Source organism: Phyllostomus discolor, chromosome 9 (assembly GCF_004126475.2).
Source record: "Phyllostomus discolor isolate MPI-MPIP mPhyDis1 chromosome 9, mPhyDis1.pri.v3, whole genome shotgun sequence".
In the NCBI taxonomy this organism is placed as follows: Eukaryota; Metazoa; Chordata; class Mammalia; order Chiroptera; family Phyllostomidae; genus Phyllostomus; species Phyllostomus discolor.
The window spans coordinates 52,487,363-52,505,764 of NC_040911.2; the positions used below are offsets into that span (position 1 = coordinate 52,487,363).

The 18,402-nt window shown below is 38.3% G+C and overlaps 1 protein-coding gene across 4 annotated transcripts in view; it reads left to right on the forward strand.

Annotated features, from left to right (window-relative positions):
• Window positions 1-2,620: 2,620 nt before the first annotated feature.
• CEP192 (centrosomal protein 192) overlaps window positions 2,621-18,402 on the forward strand; it is a 137,907-nt gene continuing 122,125 nt past the window's right edge. For 3 of the 4 annotated variants that reach the window (XM_036009352.1, XM_036009351.1, XM_028523803.2), the window contains exons 1-4: window positions 2,621-2,749; window positions 8,220-8,387; window positions 9,019-9,144; window positions 15,583-15,758. In XM_036009352.1, coding sequence (XP_035865245.1) covers window positions 8,224-8,387; window positions 9,019-9,144; window positions 15,583-15,758 — 466 coding nt within the window. In that variant the 5' untranslated portion in view covers window positions 2,621-2,749; window positions 8,220-8,223. The remainder of the gene's footprint in view (window positions 2,750-8,219; window positions 8,388-9,018; window positions 9,145-15,582; window positions 15,759-18,402) is intronic. The other variant, XM_036009353.1, reaches the window with a different exon arrangement.

Sequence of the window (18,402 nt, forward strand, 5' to 3'; positions counted from 1 at the left end):
CACGACAATGCATCTGCTCATGCATTTGGAATGCTCTCAGGTGCGACTCTTCCATTTGAGTTAGTGAATAAGGTTAGATAATACCAAATATTTGTTGAGTACCTCCACACATGCCATTGTTCTTTTAGATACCTTATGTAAGTTGATTTAATTCTGACAACCAACCTCTGAGGCAGGTGCTTGAATTATCCCCATTTTACAGAGGAGGGAACTGGCAGGTTAAAATCATCTGCCCAAAGCTGCACAGCTAGAAAGTGAGAGCCAGGATTGAGATCTAGGCTGTATGGCATCAGAGTCTAGGCTTTTCTGCCCGCAGATTACTTTGGATTGTAGAGCCCTGTCACCAGAGTCTTGTTGGGTGTTATGGCAAGAGCTTGGGTAGCTTGATTTTGGAGGGGGGAGGACATTTATTAAGTTTGGTACAAGGGCTACAGAGTCCGGAACATATAGACACATTCCAGCAGTTCATCTCCAACGTATAGCCATGCTATAGAGAAGTTAAAAAACCCTGTGAAGCAAAGGGTTGCTCATTATACTCAAATAGCATCCTTTCAGTTCTAGAGCTAAGTATTTTTCGGGATTCAGAACATCTTGAGATTTTCTCCACTTGTGTTTGTTCATTGAGTGTGGAGAAAGGTAGAATAGGGGTAATTACACTTTGCAAATGCTAAGCTGGGAGGTTTCAAGAAGAGATGTCAAGAGAACTGTGGAAACATGACTGTCAAGAAGCCAGACCTGATCAATTACAACAAATGTTGAAGTAGTGCCTAGGACCAACCTAATAACATGAAAAATGACAGTACAGTGTGAAAGTTGAGGCAATTAAGGGTAGGAACGACAATGGTTTTCAGGTGATAAAACAAGGAAGGGTGGTTTGTGGTTCAGATGGAGACAGCATTTCTAAAAGTAGAGAAGAACCAGGGTATCTAGGAATGATGGTTGAGTAACATTTTAGAGGTGGCAGTGATCAAATGAACATGTTTCCCCCCCACCAGGCTAAAATTAGGAGTAGGATTTAAATTAAACTATGCTTTTTCTTTTTTTTCTCTTCCCAAATGCACCGTACATCTTAACTACTGACTGAATGACATTAAGGAGTTAACTACTGACTAAATGACATTAAGGAGAAAAGAGACTACCTCTGAGACTGGAAATTTTGAGGTAAAGGAAATGAAAGGTGTGAAATTAAATTACCTATATGGTTTCAGTGATGGTAGTAACTAGGTAAGGCCTTATGCTGAGCAGATCGTCGGCGACTGAAGAGGTTAGGAAAACGTTGGGTTAATTAGGGATGAATTTTGTCTCATCGCCTCACGTTTCCACACCAAGCCAATAAAGACGCCGTTTTGTAGCGAGCTATCGTGAACCTTGGATCCCGAGGAATGATTTCCTAATTGGAGCTCGTTAGCAGTGGGTAACATGGGCAAATCGTGAGATTTCAGCATTTGTCAAATGGTGATAGGTAGAAAAGATCTGCATAAGTTCATGTAAGCACAAAAAAGTGGCAACAATACTGAACTCGGGGTAGTATTATCACTAGAAATATTTCTGTATATAAGGTGACGATGGTTTGGTTTCCCAAACGATTAGGTCGGCATTACTTTCAAATCGCCTTAAGTCGCAACGCGCCCGCTCTCCGTTACGTTAGAGCGAGAAAGCCGTCCGCAGCTCTCTGGCACTGTTAGGCTCCTCCCGCGCTACAGAGCGCGCGTCCCGGCTTCAAATCTGTAGCGCGTCGTCCCCGCCCAATCGTGGGGCTCAGTACCTGCAAGGTCCCTTCGCGCTGTCCAATCCAAAGCCGTCCCTGAGTCCCTGCCGCAAACAGACGTAAACCTGAGGGACTGGGTACGGCAGGCTCTGGCGGCGGCTGGTGCTGAGGAAACGCGCACGCGCATTTGCAGCTCCTTGGGTTACGTCCTCCACGAAGTTTATACCGCGTTCTTGCTTCTGGAAGTAAGGGTTGAAGACTAGGTGAGGAGGATCGGGATCCTGTGTCTTGACATGAGGTTGGACCGGAGGCAGTCGAATACATTTTTGGCCGCGATTCGGCTGCTTGGAAGGCGGGCCAGTGACGGTTTGGGAGGGGTTGGGAAAGGGGCGCAGACTTCCGGGTGGGGGCTGTGGAGGTGAGCCAAGGTCCGGCCGCTCAGTTCGATCAGTACACTGATCGGGCCGCCACAATGAACTCCGCTCCTGGAATTTAATTGGAGACCACCGTGTTTGAGACTCGTAGCCAAGGACTAGAGAGTGGCTTTGAAAGCAACGGGCTTTGATTTTTGGGGGGATCACGTCCGGTGTTCCTTCCATATGGTAATTAACAAACCCGCTTTGCTCTGGAGTTTCTTGTTTCGTGTGTGATGGGTGGTTCTGTTTCTCCATTTTGTCTAAGATTCAGACCCAGGAAGTCGTATTGTTAGCTAATTGCAGAAGGGTCTGCCAGTGTCACCCAATACTCCTGTTTTGATTTCTGCCAAGCGGCAGTTCCCTACACTTCTTGTGTCTGATTTATGAATAAAACGTGAAATAAGTCAATGCTTAATGCCATTTTATTATTGCTTTTTTTTTTTTAAATTTCAGACTTTGTTTAGTAAAACACGAGGTCCTTTTCGAGGTAGTCTTGTGGAGGACAGCTCTTTTTATGACAGTGTTTCCATTTGCTGTTAACCACTTTGAAATTATTCACCTGGAGTTTTTACTGCCCCAAGATCAGCTTTTTCGTCAAATTGTGGTTTTGTGGACAAAGTTTGCAGTAAGTTTTGAAAATATACTGAATTCCTACATTTTAAGATATATCTTAAAATGCCAGGGTTAAATATTGGATATTTGGGAAGTATGACTGCCTTTTTTTCCACAGCACATGCTTTTAAATGTGTTTAATTGTAAAGGTAGCCCTCCAATCGATGGCTACCGTAAATGATATTTTACATGTCCAGAAGTGTAATTAAAACAACTAAATATTAATGAACTCAAATGCAAAATTTTGAGGTTACCACTTTAAGGAAATAGCAAGAGAAATCTCAAAGAGGCTACTTAGTTCAAGTATTAAAAGAAAAGATAACATGATATTGACTGCACTTTAAGTGATGGAGAAGGGGTGAGTAATGCATTATAGAGGGAAGTCAGGGAATTTTCCCTTTAGGAAAGCTTTAGGAAGGTGGTATGTCTACGGATGGTGTAGAACAAGTGTAATCCTTTCTGGAAATCATAAAGTAATTAGAGTACATCTTGAGGAGTCTTCCACTAGGTTGTGTTACTCTTGCAACCATAGCAAAGCTCTGGCCAACCACTTAACACTATATCATAATTGATAGAGATTGTCAGCAACCTGAAGGGAGTTGCCGTATTTATTTTTGCATTTCTGGTGCCCGTAGAGTGTCTTTCATGATTTGTGTTTGATAATGATTGTTGCATGAATGATCTTTGCTTGATACATAAATTTTCTTAGATTTGACTCCTAACAGGAATAACCCTTAAAGAGTTTGGTATGTACTTTAATGCAGTTTTTATATCTGTAAATGAATAGCATAGTAATTACAAGACCAGACATGGGAAGGCTAGTTGGAAGACTCATGCAATAATTTAGATTAAAAAGTGATGGGTGCCTTGACTTGTGTTGCTCAGTTGTTTGGAGCATTGTTCTGTAACCAGAGGATTGTGAGTTCAATTCCTAGTTAGGGTACATACCTAGGTTGTGGGTTTGGTCCTGGTCCAGAAACGTACAATCCCTTGGTAGGGTGTGTATGGTCCCTGGTACTGGCATGTATGGAGGGCAATTGATCAATGTTTCTCTTTCTTCTTTCTAAAAAAAACAATGAAAAAATGTCCTCTGGTGAAGATTAAAACAAAATAGTGATGGGTGGCAGGTTTTGGGAATATCTAAATGGGTCTTAGCTCCAGAGATATATTTGGATTTGGAAGCATTATAATTTGGTAACTGAGAGAGCAGAAAGGATCAGATGGTCTAGCATGTATAGCAAGAGAGTATGGATAATACATATCAAAACTAACTATAATAGGAAGAGTGTTGGGGGGAAAGGTAATAGATCTAGTTTTATATATGTTGGCTTTGCACTACAGAGCCACTTGGAAATAGGAGTGTCAATTTTAGAATAGAGGAGGTCTTCGCTGAGGTGATTTAAAGATGAGTGAGATGGCATTAGTGCAAAAGGAAGAATACTCCATAGCCAGACTTGCCTGGTTGTGAATCTTCTACTCCTATATGCACTGTGTGGCTGACCCGGAAAGGTCTCTTAATTCCCTTTTTTGGTCTCAGCTCCTTCAATAGTAGGGAAAATGGCTGCCGTGCAATTCTGGTGGAGGGATTAGAGAAACGTATATATTGGCTTGGCCAAAAAGTTGATTTAATTTTATTCTGCCTGATGGTTCTAGTAATGCTTAGCTGTCTTTTACTTCATTTGAAACAATTTGTTAGATTGTATTGTGACAGCTGTCTTATTAGCATGCATTTAAAAAAACTTACCAAAATTGATGAATTTTTGTGCAGCCATTTTAATATTGAAGATGGAAGAAATACGCAACATTTTTGGCATATTATGCTTTATTATTTCAAGAAAGGTAAAAACACAACAAACGCAATAAAAGATTTGTACAGTGTATGGAGAAGGTGCTGTGGCTAATTGAATGTGTCACAAGTGGTTTGCGAACTTTCTTGGTACTATTGACATTTTGGCCAAATAATTCTTTGCTCCAGGGCTGTCTTATGCATTGGAAGATGTTTAGCAGCACCCCTGGCCTCTATCCACTAGAAGCCAATAGAGGGAGATAGCCAACATAACTTGAAATATCCAAATGAATAAAGTTATTGGTGAAAATGAAAAATGTGTCCTTTTTTTAATGGAGGAAATCATATAGACTTTTTGGCCAACCCCATACATTTCATGACAAGATCTGAGATCAGAATCCTGGGTAATCCTAATATAAGAGGAAAAGGTGTATAAGTAGTAATTTTGGATTTTTCTAAGACTCTTAGCTGTGAGTGGAAAGTGAGAATTGGTGACAGGAAGTGCAAGTGAAAGATGGAAGAACTTTGTGTTTATAGAAATCAAGAAGAGGAAATAGAAATATTCAAGAGGAAAATGTTGGGGCATTATTTGAGAGGAGGGTACTTATATGATAGTTGGTGATAAATTTCCTGTGTATTGACATAAATGAAAACATTCATTTAACAAATTTATTGAGGGTCTGCTCTGTGCAAGGCACTGCCCTGGATAGGAATTCAAGCATAAAACAGGCCGAATCCCTGCATTCTGGGGCTTAACTTTCTAATATGGGGGAAATAGTTAAATGGTGAATTATACAGGGTGGGGCAAAGGTAGGTTTATAGTTTTGAGTACATGAAAAACAATTTATTCTTTTTATGTATTATTTATTAATTGTTGTGTTATTTTCCATGCAGTTCTAAACCTACCTTTGCCCTGGCTGTATAGCATGCCAGGTGGTGCTGAATACTACAGAAAAAAGAAAGTAGGACAAGGAAATTGGAGTGTATTACTTAGACTGTATAGATATCTGAGGGAAGACCTGACAGGTAAGTGGGCATTTATAGCAAGACCTGAAAGAAGTGCAGGAGCAAGATGTGAGTCTGCCTTGGATATCAGTGTGCTGGATGGAGGTAAGAGTAAGGGCAAAGGCTCTGAGGCAGGAGCTTTAATGTGTTTTGGTGACAACAGGGAGGATAGGATGGCAGGATGGGAATGAAGAAGGGAGAATAGTGGTAGGAGACAAAGTCAGAGATTATCCTGTCTCCACTGGTCATTATAAGGACTAACATTACTCTAGATGGGAAACACGATGGAGGGCTTTGAGCTAAAGAGTGAAAGTACTTGATTTACCTTAGCAACAGGGGCGTCCAACATTTTGGCATCTCTGGGCCACACATTAAATACACAAACAGTAACCAAAAACTGAAGAGCAGCAAAAGGTTTTAAATAAATGTACAATTTTGTGTTGGGCCACATTCATAGCCATCCTGGGCCACATGTAACCTGTGGGCTGCAGGTTGGACACCCCTGCCAGGGCTAACTTTAGTGTGGTGTGAATAGACTAGGGGAGGAAGAAGAGAGGTGTGGCGATGGAAGGCTATCATAGTGAGTATCCAGGCAGGACGTGGTGGTGGCTTGACCAAGGTGGCAGCAGTGGAAGTAGTAAGAAATGGCAGGTTCTGGTTATATTGTTACAGCATAACCATTGTCATTTTCTTTAACAAGCTTATTGATTTTAGAGGTGGGGAGGAGAGAGAGAGAAACCGATTTGTTTCACTTTTTTATGCAGTCATCGATTGCTTCTTGTATGTGCCTGCAACCTTGGTGTATTGGGATGAAGCTCTAACCAACTGAGCTACCTGACCAGGGCCATTGTCATTTGTTTAGAGATTACATATGGGAGTGTGTGAATATGAGAGAGAGGAGTCAGTAGTGACTAAAGTTTTGGGGCTTAGCAGCTAGAGCATGAAGTTACCATTTTGCTCTTTGGGAAGATTTGAAGAGCAGGCTATTTTTGAGGAGGTTGGAATGAAATGGAATCAAGATCTAAGTTTAGGTGCCTGTTAGATATCTAAGTTAAAATGTTAAGTAGGTAGTTGAATATCTGAGGTTCAGGAGAGAGGCCCAGGCTCTGTCACTGCATTGGTGAGAGGGGTTGGGATCAAGTACAAAGAGGAGAAGTGGGCTTCTGACAGGAGCATGGATACTTCATCCATAATTAAATAAGTTTTGTAGCTCTCTAGTGGTCTTAAAACTTTTTCTATTTTGTAATTAAATTATTTCATACTACCGAAAATCTATACTTAAGTGCATTTTTCATTGATCCTGGCACAGTCCTTCCTTTTTGTCTTTCTTACCAATTGTGGTAGCTCTTTGAATTCCCTTTCAGAGTTGAAGCCCTCTCCCTACTGTAGGTTGATGAGATAGTCCTTTCCTGGGCTGTAACATACAGGTTAGACTCCTAATATACAACTTAAGGCTTTTAGAATCTGGCTCCATGGTTTTATTTATCATGTTATTTTATATGCCCTTTGCCAAAATACACTGATGCACTTGCTGTTGCTACCACACAAATAGTTATTAGAGTGGATTTTGGAGTCACGCCTGGATTTGAATGTTACTAATTGTAGTCTTGGGTAAATTTTAGTTAAATTTAGTGTCTGAGTTTATTTGTAAATGAGGATAAAGGACTTAAGGTAATAGGTATGCAATAAATCTTAATTTTTCTCTCTCCTTTGCTTATGTTTATCAGTGGTCTTTAAAAGCCCCCTTATCAAGTCCTGGCTGGCATAGCTCAGTGGACTGAGGGCGGGCTGCGAATCAAAGCATCGCAGATTCGATTCCCAGTCAGGGCACACGCCCCCCAGCAACTGCACATTGATGTTTCTCTCTCTCTCTCTTTCTCCTTCCCTTCCCTCTCTAAAAATAAATAAATAAAATCTTTTTGAAAAAAAAGCCCCCTTCAAGGTAAAGCACCAATACCCTCTCATTTATTAAGCCTTTTCTAATGTAATGATTTTCTTTACTGAAGTCGACATAGCCCTTATAAGCATTCGGACATACTTTTGAAATTGAGTAACATCTCCTCTGAGTACTGTGTTAGGGTCCACTTGAACCAATGGCTAATATGGCTGGAGGTTCTCTATCAGTAATATATGTCCTTTGCCATTGTTTTCTAGCCTTAGTTTTTTATATACCACTTCTACCATTTTGCTTTCTCCACGTGTCAAATATACTTTAATTTAAAATTTTTCTTTAAATGGACTCACTTTTTAAACTGTTTGTATATCTTTAATAATAATCTCTGAAATCAGGAACTATATTTTGCTAGTTTTTTTTAAAATTTCCTATTCCATGTTAGAATGGGTACCCTAACTAGTACACTTTTAAGTATATCCTAAAATCATGTGTATGCCATCAGTGTTGTCCCTTCTTTGCTTCTTGACTGGATCAGTTTGTGATTCCTGTTTTTCGCTATAGCAGTCTGAGACTAAGCTAAGCTGTGTTGTGTTTCATTATTATGTTAATATAGTTTGATTTTTATATTTTCAGCTATAAAGTAGCAAAATATTCTGAGAATTACTTTAGCTCAGAATGTATCTATTTCTTAGTGCTCTTTCCAAAATATGATTTTTTCCTATGATTTATGATACTTATTCTCTTATTTACTAAAGTTTTATAGTAATATTTGATTCATAGAAACTTTTATTGTTGCAGTGATATGGAAGATTTTCGAGGTATAGCAGACGAGTCATTTCCAAGCTTTTTAACCAATTCATTACTTGGTAACAGTGGGATTTTGGAAAATGTCACGTTTTCTTCAAATCTTGGCTTGCCTGTTGCTGTTTCAACACTTGCTAGAAATGGAGCCAGCACTGATAATAGGTAAGAATTGTTTGAGCAGATGATGTTTTTTTAGGTCTAGAAACCATCCAGTATGCTGATACGTCTGTAAAATTTCTGTCAAGCTTGAGTTTTTGCTTTATCTGAGGGAGATGGCCAGAGATGGAAAATTAATATGGAAAAAGATGAAATCTTATTGTCTCTTTCCCAATGACATTGCTTTATCAGTGGTGAATGAGTGAATTTGGGATTGAGTACCAATGACCTTTGGTCTATTAATTATTTTTTCTGCCACAGTGTTTTGGCTTTGTATTAGTACAGCCTTAATGATGGCTGGTAATTTGAGTTAAATATGATGTGTACAGTTTGCCCATGCTTAAATATCTAAACACTTTTCTGCCTTCCCAACCTAACATTGGGTAAAGAGCATCTTGTTTACCTTTGGAATGAAGGGGCTGGATTAACTCTAAAATTCTTTCAGCTTTAAGATTTCTGTGACTCTTGTTTAATACACACATGCCCATTGCTGATCCGTATCAGTGGTTTGCACACAGGATGATGGTTTTGAACACTGAGGCTCAATTTGCTTTACCATCTGATTGATTTCATGTCACAGTGAATTTTAAATGTGCATAATTTAATTAAAAACAGATTTTTTTTTGTGTGTGTATAGGTATTCTGATATCCAGGCATCTTATTTAGTAGAAGGGAGGTTTTCAGTTCCGTCTGAGTCATCTCCCAGTAGCCAGAATGAAGCTGAACCAAGAGCGAAGTTACAGCTTAGCTTCCAGGATGATGAGTAAGTTTGTACCTCCATGTTGCTTTTACTGTTTTAAAAGTGAGTCTCAGCCCTGGCTGAGTGGCTGAATTGGTTGGAGTGTTGTCCTGTACACCAAAAGGTCTCAGGTTTGATTCCCTGGTCAGGGCACATACCTAGGCTGTGGGTTTGATACCTGATTGGGGTACATGTTGGAAGCACCTGATTGATGTTTATCTCTCTCCCTTCCTCTCTCTAAAATCAATAAACCTCTCCTCAGGTGATGATTTTAAAAGAAAAGTGAGCCTAGGTCTTGTAGAAAATGAAAGTTGATTGTGTCTCACTTTCTCATATGAATATTTATAGTAAACACAAACACTTAAGTCTTTTAAAACACTTTTTCTGATTCCAGTAGTAATGTATGCTCATTGAGTAAAGAAAATGTAGAGAAGTATAAGGAAGACAATAAAGTCTGAAATCCCACTAACTGGAGAGTAGATGTTGATTACATTTTTATGTACTGTATAGTCTTCCAGACTTTTTTTCTCTTTTTTTCCTTTTTCCTAGGTATTTCTGTGCATGTATACGTGTGTGTATACATATATCTATATATATATTTTTTATAAAATAGGATTAAACTATACATACTGTTTATTACCTTAAAAAATTAATACATTGTGCTTATCTTTCAGTTACATTGTGTATTTGTATCATAATGTTAACCTCTGTACCGTGTTAGGCATTTAAATTATTGGAATTTTGCTGTTACATATTTAATGAACTTCTTTATACATAAATATTCCACACCTTACAGATTATTTTATTAAGATACATTTCTAGGATTGAAATTGCTGAGTTTTAAGTATTTAAAGACTGTTAGAAATTGCCACATCGCTCTTTAGAACATTTGTGCCAATTTACAGTCCCATTAGAAGATAAGTGAAAATGCCTGCTTTTCTGAGCTGTCCTCTGTATTTGGTAGTACTGTTTTTAATCTTTGATTTTAGAAGCAAAAAAGTTTATACACATGCATAAATGCATATTCAAAAGTCTGGAAGTCCATACAGCAAAATATAAATGGTAGATATCTGTTGATACTACAGATGGTAGTATTAACAGATAGTCAAAGTTTTCTGTGTGTTAATTTATAATTGAGTATTTGTGGATCAAGCATACTTGTTTTTACTTTTTTAATCCTCAACTGAGGATGTGTTCATTGATTCTCAGAGAGAGGAAGGGAGAAAGAAACACTGGTGTGAGAGAGAAATAACTGTCAGTTGCCTCCCTCAAACCCACAACCTAGGTATATGCCTTGACCAGGGATTGAACTAGCAACCAACTGAGCCACCCAGCCAGGGCTGAATCAAACATACTTGAATGTTTATTCATTATTTTTATTTGTGTTGTGAATTGCCTCTTGATAACATTTAGATGTAAGCCCTTTCTACATATCAAAGATGTTAACTCTTTCTGTATTCATCCATCATTGTGTATTTCTTGATAAGTGCCTATTATGTGCCAGATACTTCTCTAGGTATTTAGAAATTATCAGTGAACAAGACAAACATTAAGAAAAACATTAAAATATACCAATTTTATAGTAGGAAAAATCTTATAAGAAGGGAAAAGTGCCAGAAAAAATAGAATATGATAAGGAGGGTTATTAGGAAGGGAACGGAGTGGTCAGTGTGAGTCTCATTGAGAAGGTTTAAGATATATGCAAAGGTTTGAAGGAGGAAGTTAGCCTTGTGGCTATCAGGAGGAAGAGGATTTCAGGTAGAGAGTGCAACCAGCATAAAGTCACTAAGGTAGGAGCATGGCCAGGAAGGAGGCTAGAGTAGATGAGCAAGCACTTGGATTTCGAGACAGAAAGCCATTAGAGGGTCCCATTTGAATTATGTTTTAAAAGGCTCACTCTCGCTACTGTGTTGAGACTAGATGGTTGGGAGTTAAGACTGGAAGCAGGAAGACTACTAGGAGGTTGGATTATCAAGGTAGTGAGTTAAATGGAGAAGGGAAGAGCATCAAGTCTTGATGTTTAGGTGCTTCAATATAGGGGTGGGTAAAAGGTTAATAATAAATAGTATAATCATTAATAAATAAATAATAATACAAGAATAAACTCTGTTGTATGTACTGACAACTGTAGACCTACTTTGCCTACCCTGTATTAAGAAGTTGGGGAGAGAGAATGGACATATGGACTCAGAATTAGTGAATAGAGGTAGGAAGAGTGTCTTGGAAGCCACATGAAGACACACATAAAGGAAGAGAAAGTGATTCAGTGTGTCATATAAAATGAGGACTAAGAAGTGAGCGTTGGAATTAGCATAGACTTGATATCCCTGACAAGTAGTTTTGGTGGAAGTAGGAGGAGGCACAGTAGTGTAGTAGAGTGTAAGGGAGAATGGGAAGTTAGTACTGGAGACAATAAGAGTCGACAACTTGTGGAGTTTTTCTGCAAAAGGGAGCAGAGAAGTGGGCTGTGATAGTTGGTAGATGTCATGGGACAAGAGAAGTTCTTTTTTCTTTTTTGTGGTTGGTTGAGTTATTACATGTTTAGATGGTAATAAGGATGATTATTTGGAAAAGGAAAATTTGAATTATGTAGAAAGAGAAGAGACTTGATAGGGCAATGTCTTTGTGTAAATAATAAGAGAAGCTAGGATCTAATGTGCAGTGGAGGGAATGACTTTAGAGGGGTTGGACTATGGATGGTTCCTCTGTATTAACGGATGAGAAAGTGGAATATGTGTGCATACATGTGGTAAGAATCTGAGGAAGTTGTCTTTTCAGTGTTGCAGGTTTTTCCATCAACTCAGTGAGCAAGGAGGAGAAGGAGGAGTTGGTGGTTTGAAAAGCCAGATGTAAAAATCCTATGGGAATGTGGGAAAAGTGAACAGACAAGGGAAATATAGGAGGGTTGTCAGAGAGTATCAGGAGCCCCAGTTCAGGGTCATGGTAATGACTTCAGTGTGAGACTGCTCAGTGTGATTGTGATGTTTTCTCCAACCACATTTAGCAGCTATAGGAGTGCTGGTAAAGTCTAAGTGGAGAGTTGAGGTTAACCAGGGTTGTATTTTGATAGGGGAAGGGACAAGGGAGTTGAGATGTATGATGACTGGCCATGGGATTTATCTTAAGGAAGGGGAGAGGATATCAGAAGGGTTAGAGTGTGAAATGTGGCATTTGGAGACTTGGGTGGAGTCACAGGATTATGAAGTGTGGTACTAAGGCAGATGATATGAGGGGTAGTAGGTGATTCTCAGTTGAGAGGCTTTCGGAAGAATGATCTGGAAGTGGTACTGAGGACTTAAGCATTTTGCTATGTATAATGCGCTCCTGCGTATAATGCACACCCACGTTTTTGTGCTCATTCTACTTGGGAATATTATACCCATGGTATGTAATCATTATAACCATGTATAATGTGCATCTTTATTTTTCCCTCAAAAATTTGGGCAAAAAAGTACCCCTTATACACAGCAAAATATGGGATGTATTCCATCTCCACACCCAGTGATCCTAATGCTGTGGGAGGGACAACAGTCCTGTCCCCATTTGACAGAGCTTAGGGAGAGCAATGTCCTCAGAGGACATCCAGATTTTCATTAAAGCAGTGAGGTGAGAGGAATGTTTAGGGAACGGGGTTCAGGAATAGCAAAATTTTGCTAATCCAGCACTGTACTTTCTAGAAAGTACAGTGGAAGAGTTTGTTGGGAAGGGAAGAAAGGGGGTGTGCAGTCTTAGGCAGCTTAGAATGCTAGCAGTAAGGATTCCCGATTTATTCTAGGGACTGAAATAAATAGGGACAAAGGACATCATGAAGTTAGTCTCACTGAAGTGATATTGGTGATAAGACTGGTTATGGGGGGAGGCAAGGAATATTGGAAGTAACTATTTGACACTCTTTGGAGGTGAAGAGGTCTGGGGAAGTAGTCTTTTTGACCCCTGTTGATGGAAGATAGGAGTCTCAATGAAGTAAAGTCCTAAATGCATTGTGTTGGCCTCACGCTCAACTCCTGGATTGGGTTTCCCCTCTCCCCCACTCACTAAATTTTAATTGACATCAATTCAGAGGTTTCTGTGCTTTACTCTATATTATTAATACTTTGGCAACTTTCTATTTTTATCTCTTCTCTTTCTGGTCCTGTTTTGGACTGCTTGTATTAATCTGTTTCCATTGTTTTTTCCTATTTTTTTCTTTTTCAAAGAAAAGACAGTTTTGTAGATTATTAAGTTCATAATTTTGAGTGCTCTTTTTTTCTGGTCTCATTTTTTGTAATGGCTTTTTTGTGGATGCAATAGCTAGCTACTTGAGTGTTTCTGAAGATTGTAAATGAATTTTTTTCAAAGTTCTATAAATTATTCCTTGTCTCTGGGGTTATTTGTTTAGTTTGTTCATCTTTATTTTTTCCTCTCTTGAGCAGCTCCTTCTCCAAATGTGTCTGATTGTGGCTGTCTTTTTTTTCTTTTAATTAAATTAAAAAATGTATTTATTGATTTTAGAGAGAGAGAAAGGGAGAGAGAAAGAGAGAAACATTGATGTGAAACATCGATAACATTGATTGGTTGCTTCCTATACATGTCCTGTCTGGGGATTGCACCTGCAGCCATTTGGTGTATGGGACAATGCTTCTGTCAACTGACTCACACCATCCAGGGTTGTAGCTGTCTTCTAGTCTGCTAATGTAGACATGCTCAGCTGTCAGGTGTCCAGGTGTCATTTCCATTAGGTTTCTGTGTGAGTAGGGCAGCACCCCTGGCCAGCTTCACATTAGGGTGAACAGGCTGTGGTGGGGGTGGGGGGCATATTTCACGCTAGGGGTTTAATGCTTTGTTCTGGGCTGCTGTTACCATCATAGCTTTATTCTGCACAGGTGTTTTGTATGCCTTGTCTGGAGAAGAGCCTTTTCCCTAGGTGTTCAGTATCATGTTGACACTGTTGTTTTGTTTGTGTGGGTTGAGAAGAAACAGTAGAGTTCTGCCTGACATGGAGATCTTGACAGACTTTCAGTCATTCACTCTCTGCTGCTCTCGCCTCCTGCCCTCCTTCTGACTATAGTCAGGAGATATTACTGTGGTTCTTCCAGGCAGATTTGTTTTCTGCTCTTGGATGCTTTGTTTTTATTCTGGACCACAGATTTCTTTTCCCCTGCATCTCCCATCTACTTTTCAGATTGTAGAATCAGAGGTAAGGTTGGGCTAGGATTGGTGGATCTCATCTAGATTGCTTCACTTATAGCTGTCCTTACTGGCATTTTAATGAATCCCTGGAGGTTTGACAACTTTACTTGACGCTTACGACTTAATTTGATAAATTTTGATGGGCTAATAAAAACAAGGGATAGGTGTAAATTTGAAGAAGATTTTAGGAGTGGTAGCAGTTAGAGTGCCCTCAACTATCTCTGTTATGCTCTAGTTCTAATGTCACACTACATGCTCTTCTCAAGGGAGGGCTTTAAAATACAAAATTAACCAGAATGTCCTAATTTGTTTTTTAGTTTTTATATTTTATGTCACCATCTTACTCCCTTCCACCACTTTTTCTTTTTATCATCTCTCTCACATTACTTCGTATCCATTTATATGCTTCCTCCCTACCCATCCCTTCTTTTATCAGCTCTATTTGATTGGGGTGAAACTTTCCTATATTGGCCTGTGAATGCACCATTGGATTAAGTTAGTGGCTTTTAATTTTAGCACCAATAAAGAGGTGGACAAACAGGGAAAGAAATTAGAGTTGGGGAATTGCCATAGGCACAAAGGGTTAGAATTTGGAATATATGGAAGGGCTACTTTCTTTTCAGTCACCCTGGCAGATTTAAGCCTAGCCCTAAATATTAGTTGGTCAGATGATAAATTTGTTGCATTTGGAGGCTTTTTTCTACAGTTCCATCCTTACCCCTCCTCCTATTGGTGAAATGACTCTGTGAGCTGCGACAGACCCAGGAGCTTTTGCCGTGGGTTGGGAGGAAAACTGCCTTTAAGGGAAAACATTTTCATCTAGACATAAAACAACAGATGTAGATAGAAAAATGGGGACAAGAACAGTGGTAGGGGCTAACAATAAAACTTGTTAAAACATTTAGTAATTCAGATAATTAGCTATTTGGCAAGCCTACCAGTATCCTTTGAGTTTATATTGTTTTTAGAAAGCTGACTTTCTCTCTAGATATGATAGATTTGGAGATTCTTATTTGGGAAAGAAAAAACCCTCATCACTTGAGAGGCACAGTAGCAGTGTGATAATGTATTTGATTTTGGTAGACTGTCCATCATTGGACGCAAAATGATGGCGCAGTTCCTAGTGTGACCCGCAGTGTGACCAGTTGTAGTTTCTGGCTGGTCCTAGCAGTGTTTCTTTTCATTGTATTTACTTTTTTGAGAGATAAAATGCATAACTGATTAATGGATGTTTTATAGATTTTCCCAAGGTGACTAACATTTCATGATCAATCTGTTCCTTAATTTCAAAAGTTGTGTCTCTAGGAGAAAGAACCACATAGAAAGTCAACATTTGTCGGATGCTGTCCTCAAAGAGTTGGCTTTTCCCAGCGATCTGGCAAAAACAGAAGAAAAGGAGACTAAAACTGCAGAATCCTTTCAGAGTGAAGATCCTTGTGTTAGGATTTTACCACTGGAACAAGTGCAAGGTCCTGAAGTATAAGGAATTATAATTTATATGTTTTATTTTCCTTTCTCATTTCTCTATCTTTGGACTGGTATTTATCTTAAGCTATAACTTAACAGCTATATATGTCTTAAGCTGTTAGCTGAAAATGCTTTGGTTTGACATTTACCTATTAATATTATGTTTATAATACTTTATAGGAAAAAGCCTCTTAAAATCAATTTCTTAATTGTCTTTACTGATTAAGCTGAAATCTCCTTTCCTTTGGAAACCACACTGATAGCCACAGCACACTTTATATTCAAGACAAGGAGACTGATTTTAGTATATCTTTTGCATTTCTCTTTACTAATTAATGTATATTCTTATTAACAGTCATTTTTGTTCCTAAACTTACTTTTATAAGAATTATAAGTTCTAAAAATGTTTTTTCTAAGATAACAAAATTGAACACTTTGGAATTATATGAAAAATTGCTTCAAATTAGATCTGGGGGAGAAACTGCAAAAATGTGGGGAAAATTGTACAGGGCTTCTCCTGTCAGATAGCTTTTAAGTATTCTGTATTCTCTTTTTCAAAGAAATAAAGACTAGAATCTGAAAAGTATGTATATGCTTATGTAACAAAGATACTGTGTAACTCCAAACTGATTCAGTACTCAAAAGGCCTTGCTTTAGCTGTATTATAAGATTGATGAATGAGTGCACATTTATATATTTATGTTAAAAAATTGAAGGATGTTTGTATTTCTCTTTATGGAAAATTTCAAGTATGCATAAAAGTAGAATAGTATTAACTCCTCACATTCATAAGCAATAGAAGAAAAAATAGATAAATTGGGCTTCCTCAAAATTGAACTTTTGTGCTTCAAAAGACACTATCAAGACAGTGAAAAGCCAACCACAATTCAGGAGGAATATGTGAAAATCTTATATATGGTGTAAGGGATTAACATTCAAAATATATAAGGAAGTTTTACAACTCAATAAAAAGAAAACCCAATACTGTGTGTAATGGGCAAAGGATTTCAATAAACATTTCAGTAAAGAAGTTGTAGCCCTGGCTGTTGTGGCTCAGTGGATTGAGCACCGGCCTGTGAACCAAAGGGCCGCTGGTTCAATTCCCAGTCAGGGCACATGCCTGGCTTGTGATCCAAGTTGTGCCCCCAGTAGGGGGTGTGTGAGAAGCTACCACACATTGATGTTTCTCTCCTCCTCTTTCTCTCCCCCTCTCTCTAAAAATAAATAAATAAAATATTAGGAAAAAAAGAAGTTGTACAAATGACCAATAAAGATGAAAAGATGTTCAGTATCTTTAGTCATCAGGAATATTCAAATCATTCATGAGATACCATTTTGTACCTACTAGAATAGCTATAATCAAAAAGATGGACAATAACAAGTGTTGGTATGGAGATTTGAAACCCTTGTCCATTGTTGGTGGGAATATGAAATGATATAGCTGCTGTGAAAATACTGGGTTGGCCAAAAAGTCCACTTAAGTTTTTCTGTAAAATAGAAGACAAATTTTTCATTTTCACCAATAACTTTTTTCATTTGGATATTTCAAGTTATGTCGGCTATTCCCCTGTATTGACTTCTAGTGGGTAGAGGCCAGGGGTGCTGCTAAACATCTTTCAATGCATAAGACAGCCCTGGAGCAAAGAATTATTTGGCCAAAATGTCAGTAGTAACCAAGGAAGTTTGCAAACCACTTGTGGCAGGTTCAGTTAGCCACAGCACCTTCTCCACACTGCAAAAGTCTTTTGCATCTATTGCATTTTTACCTTTTTTTGAGATGATAAGCATAATATATAGAAAATGTATCTCTTCCATCTTCAATATTAAAATGACTGCATAAAAATTCACCACTTTTGATGCTTTTCTTTTTTAAATGAATGCTGATAAGACAGCTGTCACAATACAATCTAATAAAATTGTTTAAAATGAAGTTAAAGACAGCTAAGTCCTACTAGAGACATTGTATGAACTTTTGGCCAACCCAATAGTTAGACAGTTTTATCAAATGTAAAACATAGCATTACCATGTATGTGATTCAGGAATTGTAGTCCTAAGTGTATACCCAAGGGAAATGGATATATATGTCCATACAAACTTTTACATGACTTCATAGCAGCATTAGTCACAATAAATAAAAAGGGGAAACAACTTAAATGTCCACTAAATGATGAGTATATAAACAAAATGGTCTGTGTCCATACATTGAGTAGTATTCAGCCATAAAAAGGAGTGAAGTATTAATAAGTGCTCTATTATGGATGAATCTTGGAAACATTATGCTACGTGCAAGAAGACAGACACAAAGGGTCACATGTTGTAGAATTCTATTTATCCATAGGTAAATGTGTGGATACATAATAGGGAAATTGATACAGAATGCAGATTAGTGGTTTCTAGAGTTTGGGGAAAGGGAGAATGGGGAGTGACTACTAATAAGTAGAGTGTTTTTCCAGAGTAATGACACTTTTAGAATTAGAGTAAATATGGTTATACAGCCTTGTGAATATACTAAAAAACTAAATTTTATGCTTTCAGAGGGTGATTTTATGATCTATAGATTTTATATCAGTTAAAAACTCCCATACGTCTATCCCATAGTTTCAGTTACTATAAGATTTTGTCATACTTGATTCATCTCTTCTGGT